This window comes from Hordeum vulgare, chromosome 7H (genome assembly GCF_904849725.1).
Source record: "Hordeum vulgare subsp. vulgare chromosome 7H, MorexV3_pseudomolecules_assembly, whole genome shotgun sequence".
NCBI classification, from domain to species: domain Eukaryota; kingdom Viridiplantae; phylum Streptophyta; class Magnoliopsida; order Poales; family Poaceae; genus Hordeum; species Hordeum vulgare.
This window is the reverse complement of record NC_058524.1, coordinates 574,098,442-574,118,762: the sequence shown is the minus strand read 5'-3', so window position 1 is coordinate 574,118,762 and position 20,321 is coordinate 574,098,442. Positions and strand designations below refer to the sequence as shown.

Sequence of the window (20,321 nt, the reverse complement as noted above, 5' to 3'; positions counted from 1 at the left end):
CAGCAAGAGAGACGGAGAAGTAGATGAGTTCTCCGGCAACGTGACGACGCACCGGCGTTGGTGATGATCTATTCCTGCAGGGCTCCGCTCGAGCTCCGCAGAAATCTAATCTAGAGGAAGAACTACGAGGTGTAGGTTTGAGTTGCACGTGGCAAAGTTGTGTCTCAAACAGCCCTAAACCTCTTGTATATAGGAGGAGCTAAGGGGTGGGGCAAAGCCCTAGGGTGCCGGCCAAAGGTGGCCCTCCTTGGGTCGGTCGAAGTGGGAGGGAAGAGTCCTTCTCCAATCCCACTTGGATTAGGACTCCTTCCTTATTTTCCCACCTCTTTTGGATTTTTCATTTTTTCCTCATGGGCTTTCTTTGGATGACTTTGTCAGCCCATTATACCTTATTGCGCATCCAATAAACCCATGTGGACCCCTTGGGCGTGGTGGGCCCACCCAGTGGGCCCCCGGAACCCATTCGTCACTCCTGGTACACTGCCGGCAATGCCCGAAAACCTTCCGGAATCCAAACACCAACTTCTTATATATCAATCTTCATTTCCGGACCATTCCGGAAACCCTCGCGACGTTTGTGATCTCATCCGGGACTCCGAACAACCTTCGGTCACCAACGCGTGTAACTCAACTATACTAAAACATCATTGAACTTTAAGTGTGCAGACCCTGCGTGTTCGAGAACTATGCAGACATGACCCGATACACTCCTCGGTCAATATCCAATAGCGGGACCTGGAGGCCCATATTGGATCCTACATATTCTACGAAGATCTTATCGGTTGAACCTCTGTGCCAAGGATTCATATAATCTCGTATATCATTCCCTTTGTCCTTCGGTATGTTACTTGCCCGAGATTTGATCGTCGGTATCCCTATACCTATTTCAATCTCGTTACCAGCAAGTCTCTTTACTCGTTCTGTAACACAAGATCCCATGACTCACACTTGAGTCACATTGCTTGCAAGGCTTATATGTGATGTTGTATTACCGAGTGGGCCCCGAGATACCTCTCCGTCACACGGAGTGACAAATCCCAGTCTTGATCCATGTCAACTCAACGGACACCTTCGAAGATACCTGTAGAGCACATTTATAGTCACCCAGTAACGTTGTGACATTTGATACACACAAGGTATTCCTCCGATGTCAGTAAGTTACATGATCTCATGGTCATAGAAATGAATACTTGACACGCAGAAAACAATAGCAACAAAATGACACGATCACATGCTACGTTTATAATTTGGGTCTTGTCCATCACATAATTCTTTTAATGATGTGATCCCGTTATCAAGTGACAACACTTGTCTATGGCCAGGAAACCTTGACCATCTTTGATCAACGAGCTAGTCAACTAGAGGCTTACTAGGGATAGTGTTTTGTCTATGTATCCACGCATGCATTTGTGTTTCCAATCAATACAATTATAGCATGGATAATAAACGATTATCATGAACAAAGAAATATAATAATAACTAATTTATTATTGCCTCTAGGGCATATTTCCAACAAATTTGACCCAAGGGAAAAAAGTCGTTGAAAACACATCTCCGGTCACTTCTACCTAAATAACATGTTAATATACATACATAATAAGTGATAACTTTTGATAAAAAAGTGATCAAACATATCAACGCGAGATCTAGTTTCAAAGTTTTCATCATGATGGATTTTTTATGTAAAAACATTTTTTCAGTCAAAAATGACAGTTTAAGCTATAAAACATTTTACATTTTTTAAATAGCGAGAATTTACAATGACAGCAGGTTTCATGTGCTCTACTACATTTTGCATGTGGAGAGAATGTTGGAGTAACCATTGTTATGCCCCGGTAATTTTCACGTAAACAGGATGGTAACTCACGTACCACATAGGTGATAACTTATTTAGGCTAGGTCTCATAACTTTTGACCCGAGAAAAAAAGTCGTCGAAACATACTCACATGAGTTCTAGTTTCAAAGGTCTCGTTGCGACGAATCTTTTATGTGAAAACATTTTTTTAATCTAATAGATGGTTTGAGCTATAGAACATTTTAAATTTTTAGTTTAAAAAAAAATCTATGTTGACACTATTATTTTTTGTTTTTATGCATGCATTTGATTAGTTGCTAATTAGACTAACCGGTAGTGAACAATGTACACCGACACAAACATGAAAAAAGAAATGAAATAAGCTAGTGTAAGCATGCAAATTAGGAAGGATGAGTCGTTCGGATCTATCGCTATGTGGTAGTCAGTAGGAAGTTAGCACTGTTCTTTCTTTAAATGTTATGTGAACTACCACCTTTTTTTAATCGTGCCTAACACGACACGACCTTTGGCGCGGGCCGACCCATCTTGTCTTTCTCTATGTTCTCACAAGAATTTATCATCTTGTAAAATTCTAGGTCCAGATTAGGGATGTAAGAGAATTTCTAGCAAACCCCATATGATATTCCGATCCACAAAATATTCGTCAAAATACGGATCGATGCGGAAAATGCTACCCGACCAGTCTCCGCAAATGCCTCAGACCCGTAAAACAATTTGAGGGGCGCGGCAAAATCCTCTCCCCGACCTGTGAAAACACATGTTTCTGCCCCGCCCCTACGGTCCCCCTATGTCCGAGGAAAGCGGTTGGCGGGAGGAACATTTCAGCCTGCGCCCTTTCCCCACCCCCTTCCACCGCCTCCCGTCATTGGTTCCGCCCGTCCGCCGCTAATGATCGCGGGCAAATCCGCGGGCGAAATCGCGCCGCGGGGGCGCCCGTGCCCTCTTCCACCGAGCCGCTGCACCGGCTCCCCCGATCCGCCAATCCATCGCGGTCGGAGAGCTACCGTCGGAGATGGAATTGAGCCCGTGCGAGAAATTTTTGCTCGACAATTCATTCGATTCGGACGACTCGAATATTGAGACGATGCTTATCACCTTTCGCCAACAGACTTTGGTGATGGCCCTTGCCGTGAAGGAGCACGAAGACGAGAACCGAAAGAGGCGGCGAGGATCGACCGTCGGCCGTCTTTGCATTCCTCGAAATCTCCATCTCGGCAGCGAGATGTTGATGCAAGACTACTTCGCGGACAATCCAACATATCCGATGCACCTCTTCCGGAGAAGGTACCATATGCGCCGATCCCTCTTTATGAAAATTGTTCAAGCTTGCGAGGCCAATTATTGATATTTTACTCAAAGAAGAAATGTTGTGGGCTTGAAGGGATTTAGTGCATATAAAAAAATATCGGCATCTGTGCGGATAATTGCATTCGACATTTCGGCTGACTATGTCGATGAGTACCTTCGCATTGATAAAGATAGTACAATTGAGTCAGTGCATAGGTTTACCAAAGTGATCATCCGTGTCTTTGGTCCCTAACCGAATTAGAGCTTTTCTTCATACCTACGGGGGAGGTTGAATATGCAAACACCCACTGTCAGAAAGATCTCATTGAACACCATTGGCAAAGGGGTGAGCAATAACACATTCCATTTTTCCATTCATTCTCATTTTATTCATGTGTTATTGGTATACGGGACAAGTTTTGTATTGAATTATTTACTTTGCTACGGTGGTTTGAATAATTATTCTACTTTGGATGATTATTGTATTGTAATATTGATATTTTTCTTATATTGCACATTAGTAATTCTGATCTATGGGGTTTTTGGTTTGCGGATCCACGAGGCGACGCACGAGCAGACCCCGCATAGCCGACCCGTAAAAAGAGCATCTTCTGTGAATATCCTTTTTTACGGATCCGTTTTACGGGGTCTGACTCTGTCCACACCCGCGCCTGCGCGCAAAACCGTTTTTCCGTGAAGTGTAAACGAGTTTTGCGGGTCGGCTTTATATGGGGTTTGCTAGAGATGCTCTAAGAGCATCTATAGCCGGACCCTTCAAATCGGGCCCTTAAACGCGTGCAGACGCGTCCGGGCACGCCCGCGGACGTATTCGGACGGACCCTCATATTTCTCTCCGTCCACCCACATACCTCATATTCGAACTCTCAAATTCATACAAAGTCATGCACTTTGATCATCCGATAATAAACGTCGCACGTAAACTAAATGTTGGTATCGAACATAAAAAGGGTTTACATCAATTTTATTTGAAGTGCACGATCAATCATCTGCTCTTTGATTTCTATTGTGGATGCACATATGGTCCACCGGATCATTGAGTAGTTTCATGTGCACGTGATGATCTCGAAGATTCTGATGCATCTGCAGAAAATTTATAAAGTGCATTGTATCTTGATCTTCAGGGATTTCAACTTGTACTCCATGTGTTTCAAAATCGTTGGTTTTGTCTACAACATCACCCTCATCCTCGACGATCATATTGTGCAAAATAACACCACATGTCATCACCTGCCATAAAATTTCTTGTTCCCACATTATTACAGCCCCACAAATAATTCCCCAACGCGCTTGCAGCACTCCAAAAGCCCTCTCCACATCATTCCTAGCTGATTACTACATTGTTGTGAAGTGCTTTTGTTTTCTGCCATGTGGTTTGGATATGATCTTCACAAATGCATCCCACTAAGGATATATGCCATGGACAAGATAGTATCCCATGTTGTAGTATCGGCTGTTGACGGTGTAGTTGCATGGAGGTGATTCCCCGTTGCAAAGCCTCGTGAACACCGGAGATCGTTGAAGCACGTTGATGTGTTGGGGAACGTCGCATGGGAAACAAAAAATTTCCTACGCGCACGAATACCTATCATGGTGATGTCCATCTACGAGAGGGGATGAGTGATCTACGTACCCTTGTAGATCGTACAGCAGAAGCGTTAGTGAACGCGGTTGATGTAGTGGAACGTCCTCACGTCCCTCGATCCGCCCCGCGAACAATCCCGCGATCAGTCCCACGATCTAGTACCGAACGGACGGCACCTCCGCGTTCAGCACACGTATAGCTCGACGATGATCTCGGCCTTCTTGATCCAGCAAGAGAGACGGAGAGGTAGAAGAGTTCTCCGGCAGCGTGACGGCGCTCCGGAGGTTGGTGATGACCTTGTCTCAGCAGGGCTCCGCCCGAGCTCCGCAGAAACGCGATCTAGAGGAAAAACCGTGGAGGTCTGTGGTCGGGCTGCCGTGGGAAAGTCGTCTCAAATCAACCCTAAAACCTCCGTATATATAGGTGGGAGGGAGGGGACCTTGCCTTGGGGCTCAAGGAGCCCCAAGGGGGTCGGCCGAGTCCAAGGGGGGAGGACTCCCCCCCCAAACCGAGTTGGACTTGGTTTGGTGGGAGGGAGTCCCCCTTCCTTCCCACCTCCTCCTTTTTTTTCTTTTTCTCTTGATTTTCTCTTCTTGGCGCATAGAGCCCTTTTGGGCTGTCCCACCAGCCCATTAAGGGCTGGTGTGCCACCCTCAAGGCCTATGGGCTTCCCCGGGGTGGGTTGCCCCCCCGGTGAACTCCCGGAACCCATTCGTCATTCCCGGTACATTCCCGGTAACTCCTAAAACCTTCCGGTAATCAAATGAGGTCATCCTATATATCAATCTTTGTTTCCGGACTATTCCGGAAACCCTCGTGACGTCCGTGATCTCATCTGGGACTCCGAACAACATTCGGTAACCAACCATATAACTCAAATACGCATAAAACAACGTCGAACCTTAAGTGTGCAGACGCGGGTTCGAGAACTATGTAGACATGACCCGAGAGACTCCTCGGTCAATATCCAATAGCGGGACCTGGATGCCCATATTGGATCCTACATATTCTACGAAGATCTTATCGTTTGAACCTCAGTGCCAAGGATTCATATAATCCCGTATGTCATTCCCTTTGTCCTTCGACATGTTACTTGCCCGAGATTCGATCGTCAGTATCCGTATACCTATTTCAATCTCGTTTACCGACAAGTCTCTTTACTCGTTCCGTAATACAAGATCCCGCAACTTACACTAAGTTACATTGCTTGCAAGGCTTGTGTGTGATGTTCTATTACCGAGTGGGCCCCGAGATACCTCTCCGTCACACGGAGTGACAAATCCCAGTCTTGATCCATACTAACTCAACTAACACCTTCGGAGATACCTGTAGAGCATCTTTATAGTCACCCAGTTACGTTGCGACGTTTGATACACACAAAGCATTCCTCCGGTGTCAGTGAGTTATATGATCTCATGGTCATAGGAATAAATACTTGACACGCAGAAAACAGTAGCAACAAAATGACACGATCAACATGCTACGTCTATTAGTTTGGGTCTAGTCCATCACGTGATTCTCCTAATGACGTGATCCAGTTATCAAGCAACAACACCTTGTTCATAATCAGAAGACACTGACTATCTTTGATCAACTGGCTAGCCAACTAGAGGCTTGCTAGGGACGGTGTTTTGTCTATGTATCCACACATGTAAATGAGTCTTCATTCAATACAATTATAGCTTGGATAATAAACGATTATCTTGATACATTAATTATAATAATAACTATATTTATTATTGCCTCTAGGGCATAATTCCAACATGATGTTGTTGTGAGAACCTGGCATTCGAAAGAAAGCATGCCAAATCCATAAGTCATGTGATGCCACCACCTCTAGTATGATGGTGGCATATTTTGTGTGACCTTGGTACATTCGTTGTAAACCTTTGGGGTAGTTTTTCCATTGCCAATGCATGCAATCGATTGATCCGAGCATTCGTGAAACCCTCTGGCCTCTCCAATTGCCAACAACTTCTCCGTGTCCTGTGCATTCGGCTCTCTCAGATACTCTGCTCCAAACACCTCCACCACATCACGGGTAAACTTGACAGTAATTTTCAAGCATGTGATCTTCCCCATCCTGACCATCTCACCAACGGCATCAGCCGCAATACCAAGTGCAAGCATCCTCATAGCAGCCGTGCACTTATGCTTGGCAGAGAAAGAGAGTTGACACAACAACCCCTTGTGAGCTTGAAATAGTCATCGTGTGCCTCCACTGCCTCCACAATGCGCAAAAACAATGGTTTTCGCATGCGAAAATGACGACGAAAAAATGTATGAGGCACGAAAGTTGAATCTGTATTAAAGTAATCCTTCTGCAGTAGCTTTGCTCCGGATACCCTATCCCGATTGATGACTCTTCTTCCTTTGATTGAGCCCTTGAAACTGAGAGTGTGCTCCACTTATCGGTCCATTTCCTCTCGCATGCTCATGAGCATCATCATGTCCACTTATTTGTCCGAATCCGAATCAGTTGATCAAGCTTCGTCTGTCCATACTCCTCGTCAAACGAAGCATCAGAATCCATCGTTTTCCCTAAAAATTTGACCAACAAATCCGGTCAGATATTCTGTCGAACACATCCGACGCAAGGCACGACCAGAGAGTTGCCGGATGTACCGCGGTGTCTTTCGGACCGACGACGACGTCCCGCGCGAAGAGGTCGGGAGAGATGATCCCTTTCACCGATTGGCTGGGATGGCAGAGGCTACTAGGCGACGGAGCGCGCACGGCGACAGAGCTGCGAGACGGACGACGCACGGAGGAAGAAGAAAGGAAAACGAGAACTGGATCCGACAGTTATGCGGGTTGGATTTGATGCAATTTGCGATAGGGTCGAGTTGTCGGGTCCAACGTGGCGGGCGTGCCTGAACGCGCCCGGGTTTTCCCATATCCAGCCCATATTTGGGCTGAAAATGAGGGTGCCCGTCAGCCCGAGCGTTTGAGGTCGGTTTGAGAGACCCGTCGACGGGTCGATTTTTGTGACCGGGCGGCCTGTCCGGGCATTTGAGAAGGGTTTAAGGGGTCCGGCTGTAGGTGCACTAAGTGAATGCATCCATTATGTCCGTGACCATTCGCAAAGGCGGAAAATAAGCTACCAATAAATGTTGCCATGAAAATCGATCTAATACAAAGACGACAAATGCATACGTTCATGGACACGTCCACTTACATTCCTAGTCCAGATCCAAATCAATGCTCAGGAAACAAAAATAACCAAATTCAGTTGCCATATGCTTACCCACAGCCTAGTTTGAATTAACTACTGAACAAACTATTATGTTTTGTATTTTCGTTTCTCTGTGGCATCTGAATTTCCATGACAGAAAAAAAAAATCATATCCATGCCTAAAAACAATAATCAGATTTGTATATAACCTCTAGCGTGTATTTTCATGGTTGGGTGCAACTGTTGCAACACATGAGTGATGCCACAAGACACGGTCTTATATGCCTACAGGGTTGCACTCAAGTCAAGAAGTCAAGAAAAAGGGTGGGTGGGTGGGGGGGGGGGATCATAGGTCTTTAGTAGTATCATGACACTCTATATCCCTTACAAAAGATCCAAAGTATTGAGAAGATATTCGATTGCTCAAATAAAAAAGCATATGAATATTCTGTAAAGGTTACAGTCAATGCACAAAGCAATGTAAACCACTCAAGCATAGGCCATAGGAGCATTGTGCAAATGGATCCATACCGAAAAAGTAATTCTATAGACTGCAAGCCTACAAAACAAAAATGTTCATCTAGAACAAATTACTACTGGATTTCTTTGGACCGAGACACGCCGCTCAAAATAGGTACAAGGTTTCGCTTCTCATGATCATCAAGGTTGAGCTATAGCCAAAGGGACCAAGAAACCAAGGAGATAACAGAAGTTTAGTTATATTGCATAGTGAAGCGCATACAGAAGTAAAAGCAATTGGATATGCTACATCACCGTCAGAACTGCAAGATTGCTTCTTGCAGCCAACAAAAATACACGAAAGAACACTAACAGTTGTGATCAAAAGAACATTTTAACAGCAACGAGTACGCTACGAAAACCTAACATCCTTTGTATCAACTGACGTTTGCTTGCTTAAATGCATGCCAATTTCATATCAGAGCAAGGGCCTCAAGTGTTTGCATACAAATTGTCAAGCTCTTATGGCAATTGGCAAACACACGGTGTGGGTCGGTAACCAAATGCCTGATCTCGCTCATGCCCACACGTTTTTCCTCTTCACGCAGACCCAGTCCAGATTCCAGAGCAAGCTTCTCACTGCAATCAAGAAGAAAAGAACAGCAGTCCACGGCAAGACCGGGCTATTGAAAATCCCACAGTATTGAAAAGATATTTGATTGCTGAAATAAAAAGCATAGAAATGTTTCAAAGAGGCGAAGAGGTTACAGTCATTGCACAAATCAATAATCTAAACTATCATGCAAATGGATCCATACGAGAGAAAAATCTATACACTGCAAGCCTACAAAACAAAAGGTTCATGTAGAAAATACTACTTTGGACGGAGAGACACTACTTACAGTCGGTACAAGGCTTTCTTTTTAGATCATCAGGGTCAAGCTGTGGCCAATACAGGAAAAGAAGTAAAAGCAACCAGATCAGCTACAGAGTTGTAGCATCGTCCAAGCTAGTACAAGATTATTTCTTGTAACTAAAGATGTCATGGCTTTTGCCCTCTTAAGACATGAAAGGATACTAATAGTCGGGATCAAAAGAACACTCTACAGCAAAGTATATAACACTAACAAAAACTTAACATGATTTGTATTAATTGACGTTTGCTTGGCTTAAAAATATGGCAACTTAAGATCAAGCTAGTGCCAGTAACCAAATGCCTGATCTCATGCCACTGAAAATGAAAATCTGCTATGAGGCTTAAAATTTTGTCAAGAGAAAGAGACTAATAATAGTGTGGCTGGTCATGGGTTATTTTGGCCGATTAATCTTACAAGATGTTAGTTTCAACAACTCTTGTCCTTTACACTTCTTGGTGCTTGACCCTTTCATCTCCACTCACCAGTCTCCACCATGACAAAACCCAAAGCCAGTCCAGATTCAAGTTCTCTGCTGTTAAGGAAAAAAAATCCACTAACATCATTGTCCCGTCGCAGTTGAAAAATACACCACTGGAATAAGTATTCTTTCCACTAATGCTCGACTCTTGACTCCACCGTGTCTTTTACTGCCATGACCGGACCACTGAGCACCCATCTTATAATTACAGTATCTGCATCTGCAAGCTCCCCAACCTCTTCAGTTCATCATGCATCTCCTTGCATATTTCGCCTTGCTCCTCTTCCTATGCATCCAAGCAAGTTCTGCTGCTACGAACACTATCTTGGCTGGCCAAGCACTTGTTGTCAATGACAAGCTCGTCTCCAAGAATAACAGGTACGCGCTTGGCTTCTTCCAAACAAGTAGCAGCAAATCATCCCAAGACACCAACTGGTACCTGGGCATATGGTTCAATACAGTCCCTACAGTAACTTCTGCATGGGTTGCGAATAGAGATAAACCAATCAAGAACATTGCCTCAATGGAGCTCACAGTCTCCCAGGATGGCAACCTTGTGATCTTGAACCGGTCCACCAAGTCCATAATCTGGTCGACAAAGGTAAACATCACGAGAAATAGCACCACAGCAGTGCTGTTGAGTAATGGAAATCTCATCTTGACAAACTCTTCAAACTCATCCGAAGTTTTTTGGCAGAGCTTTGACCACCCAACCGATACAATTTTCCCTGGGGCAAAGCTTGGGTGGGACAAGGTTATCGGCCTGAATCGCCGTCTTGTTTCTTCGAAAAACTCGATCAGCCCAGCTAGCGGTGCGTACTGTACTGAGTTAGACCCCACTGGTGCCAGCCAGTTCTGGCTTGCACCAGTGAACTCCACAGTACCATATTGGTCTAGTGGTGCATGGAACGGCATATACTTCACATCAATTCCAGAGATGGCTGCCAAATCTACTTTCAGTTCAAGATTCGTCAGCAATAACCAGGAGACATATTACTCATATAACTTAGAAGATGAAGATATGATTGCCCGCATAGTACTTGATGTCTCAGGTAGATCAAAGGTGTTCATTTGGTTGGAGGGCTCACAGGAATGGACAATGGTCTACGCACAACCAAAAGCTCAGTGTGATGTCAATGCAATTTGTGGACCTTTCACAATTTGCGATGATAACGCGCTTCAGTATTGCAATTGCATGGAGGGCTTCACCATAACATCCGCTGAGGACTGGGAGCTAGAAGATCGAACCGGTGGTTGCTCAAGAAATACTCCGTTAGATTGCATTAGCAACAAAAGCACAACACGTACCACAGACAAGTTTTACTCTGTCCAATGTGTTAAGTTTCCGCAGAGTGCCACAAAAGTAGAAGCTGCTGCAAGCACAGGTGAGTGCGCACGAGGTTGCCTGAATAATTGCTCTTGCATCGCGTATTCCTTCCACGACGGTGGATGTTCTATCTGGCATAATGAATTGCTCAACATAAGACAACTACAATGTGGTGGCACCACCAATTCAAATGAAGAAACTCTTTACCTTCGCCTTTCTGCTAAAGATTTCCAGCGATTAGAAGACAACAAAAAAAGGATTGTTATTGGAGTTGCAGTTGGCGCAGGCATTTCTGCCCTAGCATTATTTGCACTCATTCTCCTGCTACTGTTTTGGAGAAACAAAAGGAAGAACTCTGGCCGTAGACTGCATGGTGTTCAAGGTTGTAATGGAATCATCGCATTTAGATACAATGATTTAAAATGTGCAACAAATAAATTCAAGGATAGGTTGGGGGGAGGCAGTTTTGGTTCTGTATTCAAGGGGTTAATAGATGACTCAACTGCCATAGCAGTGAAGAGGCTTGACGGTGCATATCAAGGAGAGAAGGAATTCAGAGCAGAAGTGAGCTCGATTGGAGCTATCCAGCACATCAATTTAGTTAAGCTTGTTGGTTTCTGTTGTGACGGTTCTAAGAGGTTGCTTGTTTATGAACACATGCCAAATCGCTCACTGGATGTCCATCTATTTCGAAACAATTCAACGATATTGAGTTGGACTATTAGATATCAGATAGCCCTGGGAGTTGCCAGAGGGTTAGCCTACTTGCATGAGAGTTGTCGGGACTGCATCATACACTGTGATATTAAGCCAGAAAACATACTTCTCGATACTTTATTCGTTCCCAAAATTGCAGACTTTGGGATGGCAAAGCTTTTCAGAAGGGATTATAGCCGAGTACTGACTACGATAAGAGGAACTATAGGGTACCTTGCACCTGAATGGATTACTGGAGTTGCCATTACACCAAAAGTTGATGTGTATAGCTATGGGATGATGGTGCTGGAAATAATATCTGGAAAGAGGAACTCATGCGCACCATGTTCTAGTGGTGGCAACCTTGATATTTTTTTTCCTGTGCATGCCGCACATAAGCTTCTTGAAGGAGACGTCGGGAGTTTGGTAGATCACATGCTACATGGTGATGTCAATCTGGATGAGGCCGAACTGGCTTGCAAGGTTGCATGTTGGTGCATCCAAGACAATGAGCTTGATCGACCAACAATGGGACATGTAGTTCAGATCCTCGAAGGGCTGGTTGAGATCGGGATGCCCCCATTACCAAGTCTGCTCGAATCTATGACTGGAAGCTCGCACTCAGCTCGATCCTAATCCTTTTGTGGTTTCGCTTACCGGAAACTAGATGGATTCCATGTCCAGATGTTACATGGCAGATGTGTATATTTATAACTGCATATATATGTACTATTCAAATGTAGTGCCTATGATTGGAGATGCAGCACCAATCTGGTAGTTTGAATAAAAGCTGTAATGGTGCCTTTAGATATATGTATTCCATACAATAAAGTTGTAATGGTTTGAATGTACTCACATAATCACATATATAATAAACTGTAGATGTATGTACAGTCGTACTTGCATTGTCTAGATCCATATCCAATCTGGTAGTTTCATCCTTTGCTTGGCGAAATTACAAGATAGGCTGCACGAAAGCGGCACCAGGGACAGCAAGAGGTCGTCACCGTTATACTAGTGGAGCGAAGAGGTTGTTGCAAAGTAACTCACCTGAGCACGCTAGACTCGGGATCGGCAGTATCTGCCGGAATCGGGGAAGACAGCGCCGGTATTGTTCTCCGGTGCTGGAAGCTGTAAAATCAAACGAGGGGAAAATTAGATGGGGGCTAATTGCGCGCTATGGAGCGAATGGAATTCGACGGGGCTCACGGCTCGGGGAGATCGGCGAAGTGCGCCACGGCGGCGCGGCGCGGGCTCCATTCCGCGCTGGGGGTTGCTCTGTCTCTGCCATCGTGGAGGGAGGCGGTTAGGCCGACGCGACGCGGGCGGGAGTGGGCCCATACCTGGCCAAACAGGCCGGCCCGGTCCGGCAGAACCCGGCCCAGCACGCCTGGGCCCGATTACTAAACGGGCCGTGTCGTGCCGGCCCGCGTGCCAGGCTATCAGGTCCAAGCACGGCACGCTGCCTAATCGGGCCGGCTAGCGGCACACTAGGCCCACGGCACGTTGGCCGATTTAATTGAATATAAAATAAAATAAACGCATGTTCCCGGCTTCCCGCCCCTCTCGCGCCCAGATCCTGCCCAGCTGGCCGCGCCGCGCGCCCTGCTGCGTTGACCGCATCGGCCCCGCAACCCCCGCTCCAACCGCCCCGACGCCCAGATCCCGCAGCCCCCGCTCCCCCATCGGCCCATCGCTCCCTAATCGTGCCGGGCCGTGCCGGCACGCGGGCTCGGGGTGGCAGCCCGGGCACGGCTCACGGCGTGCTCGTGCCTGGCCCGAGCACGATTAGCCCGTGGCGGGCCTGGCCTGCGGGCAGTCGGGCTGGCCCTGCAGGCACGACCCGTTTGGCCAGGTTTGAGTGGGCCTGTTGCAGGTTCCGCGCGAAATGGCTAAGCGGGTTGGTCACCCTGGGCGTTTGGGTACCCGAATCCGAACCGAACCGAATTATCTAAATTGTCGGGTAATTCGGATATCGGGTAAGGGTTCGGTTCTTATTTCTTGACTGTTTGATTTTCGGGTTAGGGTTTGGGTTCTAGTCTGGAAAACCCGAAATACCATACTATCCAAATTATTCATACTGTTCAAAAATTTCATGCTATTATTACACTAACTTGTTGTCCATACTAACTAAAATACCCATATTACCAAAAATACCCATAATATCCGAGTTATTCATATCAAAAGTTGATGTATGCTCCGAATATTTTGGGCATTTTGGGTACCCGAATTATCCGAATCAAAAATTTGGGTAATTTGAGTTCGGACAGTTTTTTGATAAAAACAATTTTGATTCCCATTTTCAAATACCCGAATTACCAATAAACCAAACTACCCGAACTAAAATAACCAAAATACCCGAACTTCCAGGCTGACGGGTCGGGTTCTCTCGCGGTGGTGCTGGCTTCGCCGGCGCGGCGGGGCGCGGACGAAGGTTTGGGAGCGGTGTGGAGTGTGGACTCGACCCAGGTGAGTGTGAAACCGATGACCACATTTTTTGTGGCACGGAGCAGTACATGAGAAAATCAATGGCACCACCCATCCCCTTCTCGTCCTTCTCTACTCATTTTTTTTCTTCTAAAAAACTTCTTCTCTTTTCTGCGAAGATTATATATATATATATATATATTCATATTCAATTATAACATTATAACGAAAAAATAACCTAAATAATAACATCCACAGGTGTGATACGAGGCAACATGATACATCGTCTTTATAATCATTCATCTTGTCACATGAAACATATGACATCAACAAATATTTTTTTGGTTTTTAGACTTAAAAATATTTTTATCTTTTAAATAAAAAATCTAATTAAAAATCTGTTTTTACCATTAAACCCGTCTCGATGAGATCTTTAAAACTAGATCACATATTAATATGTTTTGATAACTTTTTTTAGAGTTACAAATTGCCACATGTTTATACTGAAGTTGGCATATGGTTTACAATAACGGTTTTGCTAAAACTCATCTAGCTGAGTTTTTTCTATGGTCTCATTCACCTGCATGACCATTGGATCAATAGACAATTTGTTGTTGATGGACTTTGTCCAGGACGCGGGGTACATTTTACCGCTGGTTGTACAGGTAAGATCATTTTAATAACTAGATAATGCCCCGCGCGTTCCTGCAGGGTTTTTTATCATGAATTTCCTGAGAAAGTTGAGTATCGAAAATGAAATGACAAAACTGCACAACTAACTTTAGATTTTGGAGAGCTCGCACTCCATGTCCATGAATCTAAGTGGAAATTTGTACAAAGAAAAGGTACAGATGTTAACAGTTGTACATGTAATCTCATGTCATAATATATTTGTAGTTGTATACCACTGAAAACATCTAGAATTATGAGAATGTTTCTTAGTTACAATAGGTAGCGATTAAGGTAATGATTATTAATAGTGCTATACTATAAGGAACTGGTATGGAAGGCATTGAAGCTTGTATCTTCGTTCCAGCATAGCTGGACGTTGCCTCGTATGGTTTAGAATTTGTAGCATTGTTAGGAAGGTATTAAGTGGATATAATGGTGAATTAGTCCATGACGAAGAACTGGTTCAATCTACTATGTGTTGCATAATACCTCCATATCTTTCCCCTAGCAGCATTACTCTGCCTGTCCTGAATTGTTTCATGTATTCTTGTTGTTTGTACTGCTGCATGAAGATGTAAAATGAGAGCATCACGGTAAATTGTGATAGGTAATAGTAGTCTTCCCATTAATTTGTACTGATTAAATATGGATAAGAAAACACTGAGAAAATGAAATAACTTAATGATTTCATAGAAGAAAAATTGTTTCCTTAACATGGAGGGTGTTGAAGGGTCATATACCTTTGGGATCTATGGGTAACATCTTCAGCAAAGCCGAGTTTTCGTTTTGTACCAGAGTTTCTGCGAAAGAGATTTTTGTTTTTGTGTTGAAACGTTGATCAACAAATGAAATAATTTTGTGTTATGGGTATTAATTAACCTTCAAAATGTTATAACAAAGTGACATATACAGTGATCTAGCAAATAATGCGGTTTTCCTGAATGGCCATAGTACCAAGTCGGTCAATAACCGAACTGCATATACATATACGCTGCTACATGTTTGAGATCATTGACCATGTACCTCTAAACCTTATATTATGATTCAGTTTGAACTCTGACCTACACATCTACTCCCTCTGTTCCGTATTATAGGTCGCTGGGGTGTCTCCCGACCAGGTGAAAAAGGGCTAAAATGACCAGGTTACCCCTGGTTTGAATTCCACCTGATCAGTCTCCTACTTCCAGCCTCCGCCGCCATACACCCCCGCCTCCTCCCTCCATCGGCCCACCTCTCCCTCCTCCCTCCGCCCTCCACCACTCCCTCCGCCCTCCACCCGTCCCTCCTCCCTACGCCCTCCACCTGCATCTCCTTCCTCCTCCCACCATCCACTGCTGCTGGCGCCTTAATCCCCTGCTGCTCGTATCCATCCCCTGCTGCTGGTGCCTCCATCTCCTGGTGTTGGTGCCTCCATTCCCTGTTGATCGCCTCCATCCCCTGCTGTTGGTGCATCCATCCCCTGCTGCTCTCCTCATGTTCACTGCTGAGCAGGAACTGTTGTTGCCTCATCTTTGCTGTTGTTCTAGGGATCAGATGGTGATGTTCCAGTAACAGGTGAATTTCCTGCACATCAACAGACATGATAAACAATGATGTGAACTACTCATGGCACTGTACTCTACTGTAATGCATAACAAGGCAGTTAATTGACAGCGAGCAACAGATATCGAGTTCACTGGATTAACATTCCAAGGGACATTTAACACATGGCAGGAGAACTAATACTTATTTCCAGCAAATAATCTCTTTGATAACTTATTGCATTGCAAGGCTATTGGATTAAAAGTTTCTATGATGGCACATCGCCATGGTAATGGAAGCCACAGGAAAAACAATGGAGAAAGTCGGAACTAGTTTCAGAAACTAGCAAAACCCCTAGCGAGTACACACACAACTCCCGCCGTCACAACATAAACATATGAAGTAGTAGACAGCTTATGTTTGCTTTTTTCCCGTGTGCTCTAAATACCTGTCACTGTCAACATATGTTGTAAGCCCGGACGACCTCGATGATGAGAGCGCGACATAGCGGGCACTTGCCGGCACCGTGGAGCAGCTCGCGGGCGCACTTTGAGCAGGTGCACATGTGCCCACACCTGAAATATCCAGCAGAAGATGAACCAATGTCACATTGTGTTTCTGAACAAGTCATTGTGCAACCAATGTCACAAAATTTGGGCACATGATCAAGGTGAGAGATGGAAAATGGAAGCAGGAGAGACATGTAGAGAAGTGAGTCGATCTGGGTGTGAAGAGATATTTAAAAATTACAGCCAGGGTATATCTAAAGAGATATTGTGTGAAGAGATATTTGTACAGTGATATAACTGATGATATTCAGGTCGGGAGTGTTCTTAGATATGGTTCTAAAACGAAACACACACACGCCAGATTTAAATTAACTGAATCTCTTTGCTGCTTAACTACTATCTTGCTTTCAATTAACTGAACTGAAGTTAAACTAACTGACTGAGTTTGTACAGATTGTGTGAAGAGATATTTGCTGGCCTTCCCCGACCACGACGAAGATGCCGCCTCCGTAAGGTTTGTTTGTAGCTTCTGTTCAGTTTAGCTTCGTCGGGCCAATGGGGATTTTTATTCTACTCCTGCGTCGGTGTTGAAATGGGATTTTTGTAGCTTTAGTTCAGTTTAGCTTGGTTGCACTCCAGAGGCTAGATGGATGGATGGAGTAGGATTACTTAGTGGATGTGTCAGTGAGGCTGGATGCATTAAGTAATATGAGTAAAATTCAGTAAGATGTGTACTCTGAACTCTGAAATTTGTACTGTCTCAAAATTTAGTAAGATTTTTTCTCAGGATGCACTAAGTAAGATGGAGTACGGTACTTGAACCCTGAAATTTGGCTTTGACTGAGTATGGTAGAGACAATATATCATGTTTATTCTTCAATCAAAATTCAATAATCTGATAGTGACTTTGATAATCAGGAAGATTAGTAAGATTTTGCTAGGAGTAGAAACAAATATGACTGGAGTACATTATGTTTGTTTCACTATTTAGGCATCACCAATTTTCATGACAAGGAGGATGAAAGAGTAGATGATCAGCAGGAAGGAAACTTGTCAGTTTTCAGTACTGTCACAATTCTGTATTGTCAATTGGGAGTAGGAATCTCTCCATGATTTCACTACCGTCTTGAATCTGCTCCACTTCGTCGCCAGCACCGGATCCGCCGTCTCCGCCTCCCGCATCGCCTAGTAGATGAGATCGTAGTCCATGCCCCCGTCGTCTCCGCAGAAGTGAGCTCGCTCCTCGAACGTCGCCATGCGGATTATCTCCACCATGATCTCCGGCCAACTTGCTCGATCTGGGAATCTCCCTCGAACTACACGGAGCATCTCCGCTCGGGCCTTCGTTGAGTGAAGCTCCGCCGTCGGCAGAAGCGTCACCGGGGTTGGTACGGTGGGGGCCGTCGAGGGCGACACCATCACCGCACGAAGCCGCCGCACTCGAATCCTTCGCCTCTCTCCTGCCATCGAATGCGCGCAGTGGGTGAGGGAGGGGAAGCGGGGCCGAGGAGGAAGATGGGCGGTGGATCGGCTCGAAGTAAACGCCGAGCGGTGGTGGGCGGGGAATGCCATTAATGGCGGTAGGTGGAGGAGGCGTGTCGTCAGACGCAACGTCCCGTGCCATCAACCTTCAGTGTTTTTTCTCTAGACCGGTTCGTATTAATCTCTGCTACATGCGTGGAAAAGAACATGCATCATTGTTCCTGTTTGGAGTAAAAAGTAAAGAAAGAGAGAGATGAATGAAAGATGATTCATTAGTCTTTATTCATGATAGCAATGGGGTATTTATACCCGGGCGGAAGTACACATGTTGCTTGGGAGTCAAGTAACTTGAAGTTACTTAAGGGCCAAGTTATTACATAGTTTCCTTGAGAGTCAAGGAAGTGCATGGTTGCTTGAGGACTAAGTAACCTATCTAAGAATTAACTTAATCCTAATAAGCTTAATTAACAAGCAACTAATCTATTCTTAACACTCCTCCTTGTACAACGCCTCTTCTTGAGTATATGCATCATCTTCATAAATTCTTTGAATATTCTTGAAAGTCTCCTCCAAAAAACCCTGTGGGAAAAATATGAGGAGAATTGTGCAGACATGTTGCTAAAACTCCTTTAAACCGAGTGGGAAAATAATAAGGAGAAAATGATGCAACATATAATGATTATTGCCTCTTGATAACTCATATGAGAAAAACCTTTGAAGAAGGAGAAAACTCATTGGTGAGTTTAGAGAACAATTGATATGTCTTAAGTACTTCTTTTAAAAACCCCAATAGGGAAAATAGAAAGTATAACATATGATCTTTGATAAGATATTGCCTCATGATACGTCTCAAACGTATGTATAATTTTTGATGGTTTCACGCTGTTATCTTGTCTACTTTGGATGTTTTGTTTACCTTTTATATCTTTTTTGGGACTAACTTATTAACTCAGTGCCAAGTGCCAGTTCCTGTTTTTTCTGTGTTTTTTACTCTTTCCAGATCTGATTTTGGAACGGAGTCCAAACGGAATAAAAACCCCAAAATGATTTTTTCCAGAACGGAAGAAGATCGGGAGGCTTGAGGGCCAAGCAAGTGGGCCCACAGGGAGCCGACAAGCCCTGTTGCCGCGGCCAGGAGGGAGGCCGCGACAACCAAGCTTGTGCACCCCCTGGCGCTCCCCTGCCCTAGGTATTTAACCTATAAATTCCCTAAAAATCCAGAAAAAATCAGGGCGTCCACGAAAACACTTTTCCGCCGCCGCAAGCTTCCGTTTTCGCGAGATCTCATCTTGAGACCCTTCCCGGTGCCCTGTCGGAGGGGACTTTGGAGTTGGAGGGCTTCTTCATCAACATCATCGCCCCTCCAATGACTCGTGAGTAATTCACTTCAGACCTACGGGTCCGTAGTTAGTAGCTAGATGGCTTCTTCTCTCTCTTGGATCTTCAATACAAAGTTCTCCATGATCTTCATGGAGATCTATCCGATGTAATCCTCTTTGGCGGTGTGTTTGTCGAGATCCGATGAATTGTGGATTTGTGATCAGATTATCTATGATATATATTTGAGTCTTTGCTGATTTCTTATATGCATGATTTGATATCCTTGTAAGTCTCTCCGAGTCTTGGGTTTTGTTTGGCCAACTAGATCTATGATTCTTGCAATGGGAGAAGTGCTTGGTTTTGGGTTCATACCGTGTGGTGACCTTTCCCAGTGACAGTAGGGGCAGCAAGGCACGCATCATGTTGTTGCCATCAAGGGTAACAAGATGGGCTTCATCATAGATATGAGATTTTCCATCTACATCATGTCATCTTGCTTAAGGCGTTACTCTGTTTTTTGGACTTAATACACTAGATGCATGCTGGATATCGGTCGACGTGTGGAGTAATAGTAGTAGATGCAGAAAGTATCGGTCTACTTGTTTTGGATGTGATGCCTATAGATATAATC

At 44.6% G+C, this 20,321-nt stretch overlaps 2 protein-coding genes across 2 annotated transcripts; one reads left to right on the top strand and one right to left on the bottom strand.

Annotated features, from left to right (window-relative positions):
• Positions 1-8,585: 8,585 nt before the first annotated feature.
• Positions 8,586-13,445, bottom strand: LOC123409343. The gene is made up of 4 exons (XM_045102273.1): positions 13,301-13,445; positions 12,969-13,149; positions 12,810-12,890; positions 8,586-8,980 (listed from the first exon to the last, which is right to left on the bottom strand). The coding sequence occupies exons 1-4, from the start codon at positions 13,443-13,445 to the stop codon at positions 8,815-8,817; spliced, it is 573 nt and encodes a 190-aa protein (XP_044958208.1). The 3' UTR covers positions 8,586-8,814.
• LOC123407067 (G-type lectin S-receptor-like serine/threonine-protein kinase At2g19130) lies at positions 8,975-12,601 on the top strand. Its single transcript, XM_045100111.1, has one exon. It carries the CDS (start codon positions 9,987-9,989, stop codon positions 12,393-12,395), a length of 2,409 nt encoding a protein of 802 aa, XP_044956046.1. The 5' UTR covers positions 8,975-9,986; the 3' UTR covers positions 12,396-12,601.
• Positions 13,446-20,321: the final 6,876 nt, after the last annotated feature.

What these genes read in the sequence shown, in the direction of transcription:
- LOC123407067 (XM_045100111.1), top strand. Translation starts at nt 9,987, where the DNA reads ATGCATCTCCTTGCATATTTCGCCTTGCTCCTCTTCCTATGCATCCAA.
- LOC123409343 (XM_045102273.1), bottom strand. Translation starts at nt 13,445, where the DNA reads ATGGGGGAGCGGGGGCTGCGGGATCTGGGCGTCGGGGCGGTTGGAGCG. An exon ending in GCGGGAAGCCGGGAACATGC is followed by an intron (nt 13,150 to 13,300) that starts GTTTATTTTATT and finishes AATCGGGCCCAG; the next exon opens with GCGTGCTGGGCCGGGTTCTG. An exon ending in TTCGCCGATCTCCCCGAGCC is followed by an intron (nt 12,891 to 12,968) that starts GTGAGCCCCGTC and finishes TTGATTTTACAG; the next exon opens with CTTCCAGCACCGGAGAACAA.